This window comes from Ranitomeya imitator, chromosome 5 (genome assembly GCF_032444005.1).
Source record: "Ranitomeya imitator isolate aRanImi1 chromosome 5, aRanImi1.pri, whole genome shotgun sequence".
In the NCBI taxonomy this organism is placed as follows: domain Eukaryota; kingdom Metazoa; phylum Chordata; class Amphibia; order Anura; family Dendrobatidae; genus Ranitomeya; species Ranitomeya imitator.
In genome coordinates, this window is record NC_091286.1 from 132,854,061 (window position 1) to 132,869,570 (window position 15,510).

The 15,510-nt window shown below is 43.3% G+C and overlaps 1 protein-coding gene across 2 annotated transcripts in view; it reads left to right on the plus strand.

Moving 5' to 3' along the window:
- ADGB (androglobin) overlaps positions 1 to 15,510 on the plus strand; it is a 591,174-nt gene that overhangs the window by 231,887 nt on the left and 343,777 nt on the right. For both annotated transcript variants that reach the window (XM_069769164.1, XM_069769163.1), the window contains exons 14-16: positions 119 to 149; positions 2,332 to 2,479; positions 9,277 to 9,346. In XM_069769164.1, the coding sequence (XP_069625265.1) occupies positions 119 to 149; positions 2,332 to 2,479; positions 9,277 to 9,346 (249 nt within the window). The remainder of the gene's footprint in view (positions 1 to 118; positions 150 to 2,331; positions 2,480 to 9,276; positions 9,347 to 15,510) is intronic.

Genomic DNA, 15,510 nt, shown 5'->3' on the forward strand with positions numbered 1-15,510 from the left:
CCTAATTCTGTATTTCAAAGTTATCTCCTGTGTTGTTCATTACTTTCTCAATTGTCAGGCACTGTTGATGTTATATAATGGTTGATACTTAAAGATACAAAATATTTTATGCCCACAGGTAAACTCTTCACTTCAAGAACACATAACAGGTAAATTAACTTTTCTTTTTATTTAGCTTTGTTCTGCTGTTTGTGCTGGTATAATGTGGTTTGCTTACTTCAAGTTGTTTTTGTATTAGGCTATGTCACATATTGACTCAACAAAAATCCCACCCAATGGACTTAGAGGGATAAAGAGGCATAAACATGAATATCAGTTGCATACCATCATAAGCATGTTGCAGTTTTAACCCAAAGTTGATTGGTAATATTAATTGACATGGTCTTTAGCACGTTTGTTATAAATGTTATTTATCTCCAGTCCTCATAGCACTGCCAAGCCCCAGCTATTGATAGTTTACACTTTGCTACATCTATTGAAAACTCTTTGTTTAAATTTTAATTGAATTCCTTTTAAAGGGAACCTGTCACCCCCCTCAGGTGTTTGTAACTAAATGAGCCACCTTGTGCAGTACTAATGCTGCATTCTCACAAGGTGGCTCTGGGGACGCTGCTAATGAAGCAAGAGGAGGTGGCGCCGGCACGCACAGGCCCGGAGTGACGGTGGTGCTAAGTCTGATTAGGGGGAAAAGACCCGCCCCGGGACGATTTCACGGTATGAGGGGGCACATTTTATAAGCGTTTATTTCAGCGTGTGCAAGGAGCATAACTAAAAGCATTAGTGCTGCACAAGGTGGCTCTTTTAGTTACAAACGCCTGAGGGGGTGACAGGTTCACTTTAACTTATTCCTAATAAAATATTGTATTTTATGATACTCATGTTTATGCTTCTGTATCCCTCTAAGTCCATTGGTTGGGATTTTTGTTGAGTCTTTATCTATGAGGTTATATTATTATTATTTATTATTATAGCGCCATTTGTTACATGGTGCTTTACATGTGAGGAGGGGGTATACATAATAAAAACAAGTACAGTAATCTTAAACAATACAAGTCACGACTGGTACAGGAGGAGAGAGGACCCTGCCCACGAGGGCTCACAATCTACAAGTAACATTATACTTTGTGTGCACTTATCTGATAAATATGTTCACATGTTGCAGTTTTGCTGCTTTTTTTTATTTCCAGCCAAAACCTGATCTCTTGGCAGTAAAAAAAAACCTGCAGATTTTTTGCCACATTCCTTGCTGACTTTTTGCTGCATTAACCAGGATACTGAAGTTCATCTTTGGGGGCAAAAGTTTTTTTTATGTTTATTAGGTATTAGGTGTTTTTTTACTTTTAACGCATGTCATTAATTTAATTATCACCAATTTAATTAAATTATGCTTGTAGTGTGAAGAAACAAAAGGAAAGCTTAAAAAAATTAAGTGAAAATTACATTACAATAAAAAAATTAAGATACAAAAGTGACGATACTAACACAGTATGGTATATATCTAGGGAAATCTAAAAAATAAATGGGTTTCACATCCTGCTGTACCTGATAGCAGCATTTTGCTGCACTTTTGCACTTAGTAATTGCTTTCCAGGAGCGAAAAAACACTGCAAAAACATTGAAAGAATTGACATGCTGCAGATTTTAAAAAAATGTAGAAATTTTCTAATTCAGTCAAGAAAAATAACCAAACATGTGCATGAGGTTTATGACCTCTCATAGCTTTTGCTGGTACTGTCTATTTGGTCAGTGCTTGACCATGGGCACACATTCAGTATTTTGTCAGTGATTGGCCAGTATTTGGTCAGTGTTTGGCCATGGGCACACATTCAGTATTTGGTCAGTGTTTGGCCATGGGCACACATTCAGTATTTGGTCAGTGTTTGGCCATGGGCACACATTCAGTATTTGGTCAGTATTTTACATCAGTATTTGCAAGCCAAAATCAGGAGTGGGTGATAAATAGAGGAAAAGTATAATAGAAACACGTCACCATTTTGATATTTATGGCCCACTCCTGGTTTTGGCTTACAAATACTGAGGTAAAATACCGACCAAATACTGAGGTAAAAGGCAACATTCACAGGATCAGTATTTGGTTAGTAATTTAACTCAGTATTTGTAAATCAACACCAAGAGTGGATGATAAATACAGAAGTGGTGACGTGTTTCCATTATACTTTTCCTCTGATTGTCCCACTCCTGGTTTTGGCTTACACATACTGAGGAAAAAAACTCAACGAATACTAACGTGATCATGACCTAAATGTTTTCCGTCATCAGATTGTGAAAATTTGGAAATACTGTAAGTGTTTAATAATGTCTTTGTCTTAGATGGCTCCAATGATGCTATGGCTGGTGATGGTCACACAACAGACGGGTTCGGTCAAGCAGCCAATGTCATTGAGAAAGAACTGTTGGAAATAAATAAAGTTACAAAGCAAACTTGGATGGAGTTTTGTGACTTTGGCCGTTGTTTTCAGTATGTTGCTCGCTTCTTTACTAATAAATATGATGTACTCCTTTCCTGTTCTTATAAGCAGTCATGGTTAAAGGGAATCTGTCACCCTCGGGACATATATGACCTATTAATATGGGCATACAGGTAATAGAAATGTTACACTAGTCCTACCTGTATACCTCATATTAGCGGTTTTGTTGCTGAGAAATGTTATATTCTGTCTTTATGTTAATTATTTTTTACAGGCTCTGGGGCGTATGGTGCCTGGAAGAAATCCCTGCCTCCTGTCTTCATTGTAATACTAGACCCTCCCATCAGCATCAGTTATGGCCCTGGAATCCTGCGCCTGCGCCCTGCACTCCCTTAGAAATACATAACTCATCCTCCCTTCTGTGGGCACTGCATTCAGGGATCTTCATAACCAGCAGAGGGAAAGTCCATGGCTGGGGCTGATATTAATAATGTGGAAAAAGGGACAATCTCCGAAAAAGTTTCCAGGCTATTAATCACAGCTCACAGGTGTTTGCTTAGCCTTTACTAATGAATTTATGGGGGACCCCAGAATTGACGTAGAGTCCCTTTATAAATTCATACTAATAAAGGCTAAACAGACAACTGTGGGTTGATATTAATAACCTGAGAAGGGGCCAGAGATTTTGTTCCTCTCCCAAGCTCCGAAAATCAGCCCTTAGTAGCCCCAGAAATGGTGCATCCATCAGATGCACCAAATCTGACTCTTAGCCTTGCTCTTCCCACTTGGCTTGTCGTGGTGGCAACTGGGGTAATATTTGTGGGGTTGATATCAGCTTTGTATTGTCAGCTAACATCAATCCCAGGGGTTAGTTATGGAGAGGCATCTATAAAATGCCCCTATTACTAACTCCATAGTTACGGTGATTTGGAAACAAACACTCTGCAAGAATAAAATTCTTTACTTTACTTTTACTAAAAAACTGCTTTACAAATTTATTTAAAAATAAAAAAAAGTTATACTCACCTTAACTCCTAATCCGTTGAAGCCCATGTGCCCTGTAAAAAAATGAAAATAATAAACAGCCATATCTTTCACCTGTCAGATGTGAAGATAATCCTCCAATGCCCGTGTCCCCTGTAAAAAAAAAAATAAATAAATAAAAAAACATATCCTTTACCTGTCCGAAATTAATATAATCCATACTGTCCCAAACCTTAATCCATCGCTGCGACATCTGATTTTAAAATGAATGGTGCCATGATGCGATGTTCACGATGAAAATCAGGACACAATGAGCTGCTGCATGCGTAGCTTCAGTGACGAGCGGTGACATCATAAAGATTACCACAGGTCACTGAAGTAGTGTTCCCACTGGCAGTTCACTGTGAGTGGCCCGATGAACTGCGGTGACCTCAGTGCCTTCAGCAGCCGGTGCCTGGAAACAGCATGAACTGTGCCAGCTGCTTCCCAAGTACCGGTATGTGTCACGTTGATGAAACATGGAAGTCGCTAGACCACTTGGTTAACCTGTTCGAGAACCTTGAAAGGGCCCAAGTAGCGAGGAGCAAACTTAGTGGACTCAATGCGCAGCCTGATGTTACGGGCGGAGAGCCACACTAAGTCACCAGGAGCAAAGGTCGGAGTGGGGTGCCGATGTGCATCGGCGGAGTACCTCATTCTCTCCTTGGAGACCTGAATGGCATCCTGAGTGCGGTCCCAAATGTCCTGTGCCTCCACAGCCCAGTCTGCCACCCTGGAGTTGGCGGAAGACAAGGGCATAGGCACAGGTACCCGCGGATGCTGACCATAGTTTAGGAGGAATGGGGTCTGTCCAGGGAAGTCGGCTACGGCGTTGTTCAGCGCAAACTCCACCCACGGTAGCAAGGATGCCCAATCATCCTGCCTGGCTGAGACAAAATGTCGCAGATATGTGACCAAGGTCTGATTGGCCCTCTCTACCAAACCATTTGTCTCGGGATGGTATGCAGAAGAGAGATTCAACTCAATGCTGAGAAGACGACAAAGCTCTCTCCAAAACCGAGACGCAAACTGGGGACCCCGGTCACTGACAATTTTGTCCGGCATACCATGTAGACGGAAGATGTGTTTTAAAAACAACGCTGCCAAGGCCCGTGCAGAAGGTAGCCGTGGAAGCGGCACCAAATTCACCATTTTAGAAAAATGATCGGTAATAACCCAAATGATGGTAGAGCCACGAGACTTGGGCAAGCCCACCACAAAGTCCATCCTGACCATCTCCCAGGGCCTGTCTGCCACCGGCAAGGGATGAAGTAACCCAGCTGGCCGTTGTCGAGGATACTTATTTTTGGCGCAGGAGACACACGCCCGAACATAATCTCCGACATCACGGACCATATGCAGCCACCAGGACGTCCTCGCCAGCAGCGCAGATGTCCTCTTTGTCCCAAACGGTCCACCCACCCTGGACGAATGAGCCCAAGAGAGAACCTCCAGTCACAAATAATAGGTACAAAAGTCTTGCCCGGAGGCACTGACTCTAGCGATACTGGAGCTATGGTTCTCAGACTCTCAGAAGGGACAATAAGCCGAGGCTCCCCTTCCTCCTCAGAAGACACAATGGAGCGAGAGAGGGCATCAGCACAAATGTTCTTCTCAACAGCGACATAATGGAGGGTGAGGTGGAACCGAGAGAAGAAGAAGGACCATCTGGCCTGACGAGAATTTAGCCGTTGGGCTGTTTGTAAATATACCTAGTTTTTGTGGTCCGTGAAGACTTTGAAGGGAAAGCGAGCCCCATCCAAAAGATGTCTCCACTCTGAGAAGGGTAACTTCATTGCTAGCAACTCCCTGTCCCCGATGGAATAATTCCTCTCCACTGGTGTGAAGATTTTAGAGAAGAAGAATCAAGGATGCTTCCGACCTTGAGCATCCTTTTGGAAGAGGACTGCTCCAGCACCAACGGATGAGGCATGCACCTCCATTATAAACGGCTTATCAACATCGGGACGATGTAGGATGGGAGCGCTAGCAAAATGAGACTTGATAGAAGAGAAAGCCTTGGAGACTTCTTCAGACCACAACTTGGGATTTGCTCCCTTCTTGGTGAGGGCTACCAAGGGAGCTACCAAAGTTGAGAAGTGGGGAATGAACTGGCGATAGTAATTAATGAACCCCATAAAGCGCTGCCCCGCTTTAAGAGAATGGGGTTCTTGCCAGTCCATCACAGCCTGTAGTTTGGCAGGATCCATAGCCAATCCCTGGGCGGAGATATAGCCCAGGAAAGGTAAAGACTCCTGCTCAAACATACACTTCTCTAACTTTGCATAGAGGGAATTGGCCCATAAGAGGTCGAAGACTCTGCCAACATCTCTCCGGTGGGAGTCAATATCTGGAGAGAAGATGAGAATATCATCCAGATAGACTACGACCGAGGTGGAGATCATATCCCGGAAGATATTGTTAACAAAGTCTTGGAAAATGGCTGGGGCATTACAGAGCCCAAAGGGCATCACCAGATACTCATACTGCCCATCCCTGGTATTAAAAACCATCTTCCATTCGTCCCCCTCACGGATGCGAATCAGGTTATAAGCACCCCGCAGATCTAATTTGGTGAATACCCTTGCTCTCCGTAGCCTATCAAAGAGCTCAGAAATCAGAGGCAACGGGTACTTATTCTTAACGGAGATGGCGTCAAGACCCCTGCAATCTATGCATGGACGTAATTCTCCGTTTTTCTTCTGCACAAAGAAAAACCCCGCCCCTGCAGGTGACACTTACTTCCTTATGAACCCTCTTGCCAAATTCTCCTGGATGTATTGGGGCATGGCCTCCGTCTCCGGGAGAGAGAGAGGATAGACTCATCCCCGAGGAGGTTAAGCTCCAGGCATGAGGTCAATAGGACAGTCATAGGGGCGGTGAAGCGGAAGAGTCTCCGCAGCCTTTTGGAGAAGACATGACTGCACTCCCTCACACATCTACCCCTACATGATTCACTCCAACCCAATATCCTCCCAGAGGTTCACTAAATATGTGGGGAGTGAAAACGGAGCCAGGGTTTTCCCAGCAGAATCTCATCCATTCTCTCGGGAAGAACAAGAAGGGAAATAACCTCCTGGTGGAAAGGGGACATGGACAATATGAATGGGACAGTCTAGTGTGTGATTTGTGAGGAAAGTGTCGACCCATTCACTACTCTAACAGTTACCATTTTGGCGAGCATCACCAGAGGTATTGCATGGCGCAGAGCAAAAGCAGAGGACATGAAATTCCCCTCTGCTCCAGAGTCCACACAAAGCTCGACTGTTAGAGAGGATGAGCCTAACGTAATTGTCCCTTTAAAGGACAGCTTGGAGGAAAATGTCGCTGTGTCTAGTGAACCTCCTCCAATGGTTTCTAGACGCGTCCGTTCTCCCGACCGCCGTAGACATTTATTGGTAAAATGTCCTCGCTATTGGCAATTTTTACAATCCACCGGTACTCGAGCGGTCTGAGACTTTGGTCCCGCTCGAGAAACCTCCATGGCCTCATGGGAGTCGGATGCCTGAACTGAAGATTCTAGAGGTCTGGCGAAGGTGGGAGCCAGGCGAAACCTCTGCCTACACTGGGTCCGCTCTAACCTCTACTCGTTAAAACAAAGGTCGATGCGGGTAGATATTGAAATGAGCTCCTCCAGTGTGGCAGGAATCTCCCTGGTGGCCAAGGCGTCCTTCACTTGGTCTGCCAGTCCTTTCCAGAACACCGGCACAAGGACTTTATCCGGCCACTCCAGTTCAGAGACCAGAGTCCGGAATTGGACGGCGAACTGACTGACCATGGATGAACCCTGTGTAATTGCCAACAATTGGAGCGCAGTATCGTGGGTGACACGAGGTCCTAAAAAGACCTGTTTCAGAGCGTCCAGGAAGAGAGGAGCACTCTGCACCACACGATCATCACGCTCCCACAGCGGCGTTGCCCACTCCAACGCTCTGCTCAACAAAAGGGATAAAATAAATCCCACTTTCGCCTGTCCCGTAGGAAAACGTGCAGCCAGAAGCTCTAGATGTATGGAGCACTGACTCACGAATCCCCGACATAGCTTACTGTCACCAGCAAACTTGTTTGGAAGTGGGAGACAGGATAAAGTCGGAGCAGTACTGTTATACCATATATTCCATAGAAGTACACGTGTCTGGAACTCATCCTTTACTAATATGACTCTTTTACATACTCTGTCTCGGTACATATTTGGTAACATTGGAATCTTGTCACTATGACAGGTTATGCTCTAAAAGGGATCGTTTGTTCACCTTCTACTATTGCCACCTTTATGCATTTGTATCAAAGGACTAGAGGTAAACACTGTATAGTCTATTATCATGTTTTCTAATTTTTTACCACATCGCAATATCTTTTCGCCACTCCTGATTGTATGTCCTTCGTCATTTTGGGTTGCTATGTACATAATTTTTGTCCTTCTTTTTTTTGTTCTTGTTGGTGATTTTTTATTATGTTTATTGATCCTTGTCATTTTGTCTCTTATGTTGCTATATGACAACCAGTTATTTATACCGTCTCTTTGCTTTTCTAGTAACCCCATGAATAAGACCAGGGAGGGTCGAAACGTCGGGTTTCTGTCTACTTAAATCAATGTGGCAACCGTTTTTTTGTTTCTTGGAATAAAATTGGCATATACCTTTTTGCATCATACCAGTATTGAGTCTGCGGTAATTTTTTTCTATGATTGACTTGACCACACGGTCAGTTTACCAGCACCTCCTTGTCCCCGACCTGAGTGCACACCATTATCCCTATCTTTGTATAAGATAGTGTCAGCTTCCAAACAGAAGCCACCTGAAAAAAGGTCAGGGCTTTTTGTTTCAGCTTTCAAAGCCTAAAGCGGTTAAAAGAAGTTACAAAACATGAAGGTTATGCATAACTACTCATTTTGGGTGTTTTTTTGTGTAGTGCTTTTTCAGATGAGTTACAGGCAGAATCCGCCTGAAAATGGGGGTCATGTGCACATACCCGTACTACTTTTATTTTACCTTGATTTTGTCTTGTCTTTTTTCCACCATATTTACATTGCTAACCAGCACAGCATGGACCGGACTGCAGTGGGAGCAACAGCTCAGCTATGCTGGAAACTAAACTATAGTTGCAAAGCCATGTGGTGGGAGATCACTGCACACAACAATCATTATTGCTAAACTATATAACTCATTTGTCAATACAGCCCTTAATCATGGGGGACAGATCATCCTCCCCATTATAAGGGTTGTCCTACTTGAAATATTTTTATCCCATAGGTCCAGCGACGTCTAAGCTGAGCTTTATTTACATTCTTGGGTCCAGCACTGAATCTCTTTTTTCATAGACTGCAGTGGCACTGCAGTCAATCCTTGAGCTGAGCTGCTCTTGTCGTCTACATTGACTGACCCAATGATCTCTGTGATTCTTCACTGCTGCAGCTTGTCAACAATACCAGGACAGTGGCGAAGACTGAACCCTGGATGCTGGGAAGGTAAGTAAAGCTTGATTTGTTATTTTATATGTCACTCACTGAGCCTATGGGTGAAAAATATTTAAAATGGTATAAATAAAAAGGGCTTTTAAAAAGGAAATGACCGAAAAAGAGACCACCCATCTAATATATCCCTATTGTATTATTATTATTATTATTATTATTCAGATCTATCCTAATAGTGTTTTTTTTTAAATATACTTCATTTATTTTCACAACACAATTGCTGGTCAATTACTGTGCTCGCGCTTATTGGCCATTTTGGCTAATTGAAGAGCCATTAAATGGTAACATTTATGTAGACACTAACAATTCCAGTTAGAATCTAATGACACACTTCTCTATGTTGATTTGCAGGACATTGTATATCTTCCACAAGCCAAGTACATATCCGTATACATATCAGAAAGCAGATTTCAAGTTAAAGGTCAGTATTTCTGATTGTTTTAGCTAATCCTAGATTTGCCAGGTACTCTTTTTAGCTTCATACAATTTAAAGGGAATCTGTCACCATTTTTTTGCTATCTAATTTGAGAATCCCAGAATGTAGGGACAGAGACCCTAATTCCAGCGATGTGTCACTTACTGAGCTGCTTACTTAAGATTTTATAAAATCACTGTTTTATCAGCAGGAAATTATCACTACAGCACTAGTAAACCTGATTTAATTTAGTCCAACCATGCCTTCGCTACTGATTGGCTGATTTCTACCTATGCCGATTGTGAGCAGACAGCTGCCAATCAGCGGTGGGGGCGGGGTTATACAGGGCTCAGCATTCAGAGAACTGGTAGATTTTCTGCAAATACAGTGGGTACGAAAGTATTTAGACTAGTATTTGCGTCCAAGAAGCAAAGCGTCACGGAGCTAAGCGTTGTGATACAGCAGTTATTCCATGGCAGTAAGTCAGGGCAGGAGTCAGGTAACCCACACTCTACACTCCCCTCTATCCATGTGCTTTATTCCTATCCTCCTATGTTCCCTTGCAATCCACTTTCACTAATCAATACCCCCACCATCACGACTCATATACATCAGCTCCTCACTCCTTCCCTCTCCCATGTACAGCTCCCATGCACTTCTCACCTTTCTGAAAAACCTCAGCCCATCTTGCCCAAACTCTCTGCACAAAAAACTTCATACAATTCCAAAAACTACTTGCTTGTTATCTTCCTACTCCTACTGATTTCAGGGGACATCTCCCCCAACCCCGGTCCACCATCCACCAACCTCAACCCATACCCTACCTCACATAGAAACCTTAATAATCTTACTAATATTACTTGCACTCCTTCATCTCCTTGTTTTAATTGTGCCCTTTGGAGTCCATGGTCTGTATGCAACAAGCTTCCTTTCCTACACAATTGCTTTCTGAAAAATTCTCTGAATCTGCTGGCCCTCACGGAAACCTGGATTCAGGATTCTGACACGGTCTCTCCTGCTGCCATTTCCCATGGTGGCTTACAATTCTCACATTCCCCGAGACCCACAAACAGACATGGTGGTGGAGTCGGCATACCCTAACACCCTTGACCTGGTCTTCGCCCGACTCTGCTCAATCTCCTACCTAGATAACTCACCGCTTCCCCTCTCTGACCACAACATTCTCTCCTTCACACTCACAAATCCTCGCCCACCCCAGAACATTCCTACCTACAGCACATTTAGAAATCTACAAGCCATTAACCCTCATACACTTTCAGACTCCCTACACTCATCATTGTCCCCAATCTCTTCTTTTTCCTGTCCTGATCTGGCTGTATATCACTTTAATGACATTCTTAGAAGCACCCTTGACCAAGTAGCGCCCCTCACCCTCAGAACCTCCAAACACAGAGTGAAACAGCCCTGGCTCACATCGCAAACCCGATTTCTCCAACGATGCTCTAGGTGTGCTGAACGCTTATGGAGGAAAACACGCACACCAGAAGACTTCATACACTTCAAATTTATGTTAAGGACCTATAACTCTGCCCTTCACCTCGCCAAACAGACCTACTTCACCACCCTGATCTCCTCACTAGCCAACAACCCCAATAAACTTTTTGACACCTTTCACTCCCTCCTCAGGCCAAAAGCACAAGCCCCTATCACAGACATCTGTGCTGATGACGTGGCCTCCCACTTTATAGAGAAAAGAGACAATATCCGTCAGGAAGTATCAAATATTAGTAGTAAAGCCGCACCCTATAATGGCAATGTCTCTATGGACAGCAGAGTGCACGTCCTCACCAGGGGATCCATCCCAGTAGATATATTCAAAAGCGCATGAAGAGAAGGACAGCACCACAGCAATTGTGAAAAAACAGCTCCCGTATTTATTCTGCCATCTGCAACGTTTCGGTCCGTGGACCTTTTTCAAGCATAGTGAAAAGACAATACAACCACCATTATATACCCTTAGGCCAAACCCATTAATTAACTAGCAACCAATGGTGTGGCTCCATACACCTGAAAAAATTACATCACAGTGCAACATACAGGTCCTTCTCAAAAAATTAGCATATAGTGTTAAATTTCATTATTTACCATAATGTAATGATTACAATTAAACTTTCATATATTATAGATTCATTATCCACCAACTGAAATTTGTCAGGTCTTTTATTGTTTTAATACTGATGATTTTGGCATACAACTCCTGATAACCCAAAAAACCTGTCTCAATAAATTAGCATATCAAGAAAAGGTTCTCTAAATGACCTATTACCCTAATCTTCTGAATCAACTAATTAACTCTAAACACATGCAAAAGATACCTGAGGCTTTTATAAACTCCCTGCCTGGTTCATTACTCAAAACCCCCATCATGGGTAAGACTAGCGACCTGACAGATGTCAAGAAGGCCATCATTGACACCCTCAAGCAAGAGGGTAAGACCCAGAAAGAAATTTCTCAACAAATAGGCTGTTCCCAGAGTGCTGTATCAAGGCACCTCAATGGTAAGTCTGTTGGAAGGAAACAATGTGGCAGAAAACGCTGTACAACGAGAAGAGGAGACCGGACCCTGAGGAAGATTGTGGAGAAGGACCGATTCCAGACCTTGGGGAACCTGAGGAAGCAGTGGACTGAGTCTGGTGTGGAAACATCCAGAGCCACCGTGCACAGGCGTATGCAGGAAATGGGCTACAGGTGCCGCATTCCCCAGGTAAAGCCACTTTTGAACCATAAACAGCAGCAGAGGCGCCTGACCTGGGCTACAGAGAAGCAGCACTGGACTGTTGCTAAGTGGTCCCAAGTACTTTTTTCTGATGAAAGCAAATTTTGCATGTCATTCGGAAATCAAGGTGCCAGAGTCTGGAGGAAGACTGGGGAGAAGGAAATGCCAAAATGCCTGAAGTCCAGTGTCAAGTACCCACAGTCAGTGATGGTGTGGGGTGCCATGTCAGCTGCTGGTGTTGGTCCACTGTGTTTCATCAAGGGCAGGGTCAATGCAGCTAGCTATCAGGAGATTTTGGAGCACTTCATGCTTCCATCGGCTGAAATGCTTTATGGAGATGAAGATTTCATTTTTCAGCACGACCTGGCACCTGCTCACAGTGCCAAAACCACTGGTAAATGGTTTACTGACCATGGTATTACTGTGCTCAATTGGCCTGCCAACTCTCCTGACCTGAACCCCATAGAGAATCTGTGGGATATTGTGAAGAGAAAGTTGAGAGACGCAAGACCCAACACTCTGGATGAGCTTAAGGCCGCTATTGAAGCATCCTGGGCCTCCATAACATCTCAGCAGTGTCACAGGCTGATTGCCTCCATGCCACGCCGCATTGAAGCAGTCATTTCTGCCAAAGGATTCCCGACCAAGTATTGAGTGCATAACTGAACATTATTATTTGTTGGTTTTTTTGTTTGTTATTAAAAACACTTTTATTTGATTGGATGGGTGAAATATGCTAATTTATTGAGACAGGTTTTTTGGGTTATCAGGAGTTGTATGCCAAAATCATCAGTATTAAAACAACAAAAGACCTGACAAATTTCAGTTGGTGGATAATGAATCTATAATATATGAAAGTTTAATTGTAATCATTACATTATGGTAAATAATGAAATTTAACACTATATGCTAATTTTTTGAGAAGGACCTGTATATACTAACCGCTAACATAGTCCAACTACCTCTGATCGCTCGCCGCTATTACATCATACTCATAAATCCCCAATAAGTCCCCAAAGTCCACAATGTAAACAAATATCGCTCGCACCAATCCGGGTACTGCATCCACCATCGTCATGGCATTGTGGGCGTGTTCAAAACAGGAGCAGTCCAATCAGCTCCTAAATCTCAAATCATGTGGTCGCCCTATGCCCAGCATGCAGCGCTCCTCACCGCGCTAGTTCATAGGCTGCTGGTCCACATGTCAGTAGTAAACAAACACCGCCCACTCTTGTCCAATGGTGCACATTGTATTGCGCATGTCCGTGACATCATCCCTGTCCGTAGCTCATATGCGCATGTCGCAGTCCCGGACTCCAGCACAGTCAGCACACTGAGTCCATTTAGTCGACAACTGCGCATGACAGAGGAATTCTCCATAGATCTCTTCATGACAGATGGCTCCAGTGAGCGGTCCCATTGCAATATAATCACGGAATCCAACATAGTCAGCACACTGAGTCTATTTAATCGGCAACTGCGCCTGACAAGATAATGCTCCATAAACTTCTTCATGATAGATGGCTCCAGTGAGCGGTCACATAGCGCTACAATCAGCGCACATAAATTCATCCAGGCTCATAAGTAAGTATAGCATTTTTTCACTCCAGGTCCATAGTATACAACGGTATACAATATAACATTTCTCAACTGGACACCTTATATATTTATCCTCAATATCGACTATTCCTATATTATGTAATCCGTCATTTCAAATATTTACATCTTTTCATATGGGCCTGTAATGAGAGACAAAATATACAGAAAAAACAACCATCATGATATCCTAAACTCAGTACGTGTAAAACTCCTTGCAAAGACATACATATAGCACAAACACCTTTGGAACTCCATAGATATATTTTTTTTTATCCTGGAAAAAATACATCCAAGCAGAAAAAAGGGGACAAAAAAATCACAATTTATCAGAAAAACGGATTAAGGTAGATATCAGGCGAACAGCAACATTATATTCAGATCAAATTGATCAAGAGGCTACATTTGTATATACAGTGGGGCAAAAAAGTATTTAGTCAGTCAGCAATAGTGCAAGTTCCACCACTTAAACAGATGAGAGGCGTCTGTAATTTACATCATAGGTAGACCTCAACTATGGGAGACAAACTGAGAAAAAAAAATCCAGAAAATCACATTGTCTGTTTTTTAAATATTTTATTTGCATATTATGGTGGAAAATAAGTATTTGGTCAGAAACAAACAATCAAGATTTCTGGCTCTCACAGACCTGTAACTTCTTCTTTAAGAGTCTCCTCTTTCCTCCACTCATTACCTGTAGTAATGGTACCTGTTTAAACTTGTTATCAGTATAAAAAGACACCTGTGCACACCCTCAAACAGTCTGACTCCAAACTCCACTATGGTGAAGACCAAAGAGCTGTCAAAGGACACCAGAAACAAAATTGTAGCCCTGCACCAGGCTGGGAAGACTGAATCTGCAATAGCCAACCAGCTTGGAGTGAAGAAATCAACAGAGGGAGCAATAATTAGAAAATGGAAGACATACAAGACCACTGATAATCTCCCTCGATCTGGGGCTCCACGCAAAATCCCACCCCGTGGGGCCAGAATGATCACAAGAACGGTGAGCAAAAATCCCAGAACCACGCGGGGGGACCTAGTGAATGAACTGCAGAGAGCTGGGACCAATGTAACAAGGCCTACCATAAGTAACACACTACGCCACCATGGACTCAGATCCTGCAGTGCCAGACGTGTCCCACTGCTTAAGCCAGTACATGTCCGGGCCTGTCTGAAGTTTGCTAGAGAGGATTTGGATGATCCAGAGGAGTTTTGGGAGAATGTCCTATGGTCTGATGAAACCAAACTGGAACTGTTTGGTAGAAACACAACTTGTCGTGTTTGGAGGAAAAAGAATACTGAGTTGCATCCATCAAACACCATACCTACTCTAAAGCATGGTGGTGGAAACATCATGCTTTGGGGCTGTTTCTCTGCAAAGGGGCCAGGACGACTGATCCGGGTACATGAAAGAATGAATGGGGCCATGTATCGTGAGATTTTGAGTGCAAACCTCCTTCCATCAGCAAGGGCATTGAAGATCAAACGTGGCTGGGTCTTTCAACATGACAATGATCCAAAGCACACCGCCAGGGCAACGAAGGAGTGGCTTCGTAAGAAGCATTTCAAGGTCCTGGAGTAGCCTAGCCAGTCTCCAGATCTCAACTCTATAGAAAACCTTTGGAGGGAGTTGAAAGTCCATGTTGCCAAGCGAAAAGCCAAAAACATCACTGCTCTAGAGGAGATCTGCATGGAGGAATGGGCCAACATACCAACAACAGTGTATGGCAACCTTGTGAAGACTTACAGAAAACGTTTGACCTCTGTCATTGCCAACAAAGGATATATTACAAAGTATTGAGATGAAATTTTGTTTCTGACCAAATACTTATTT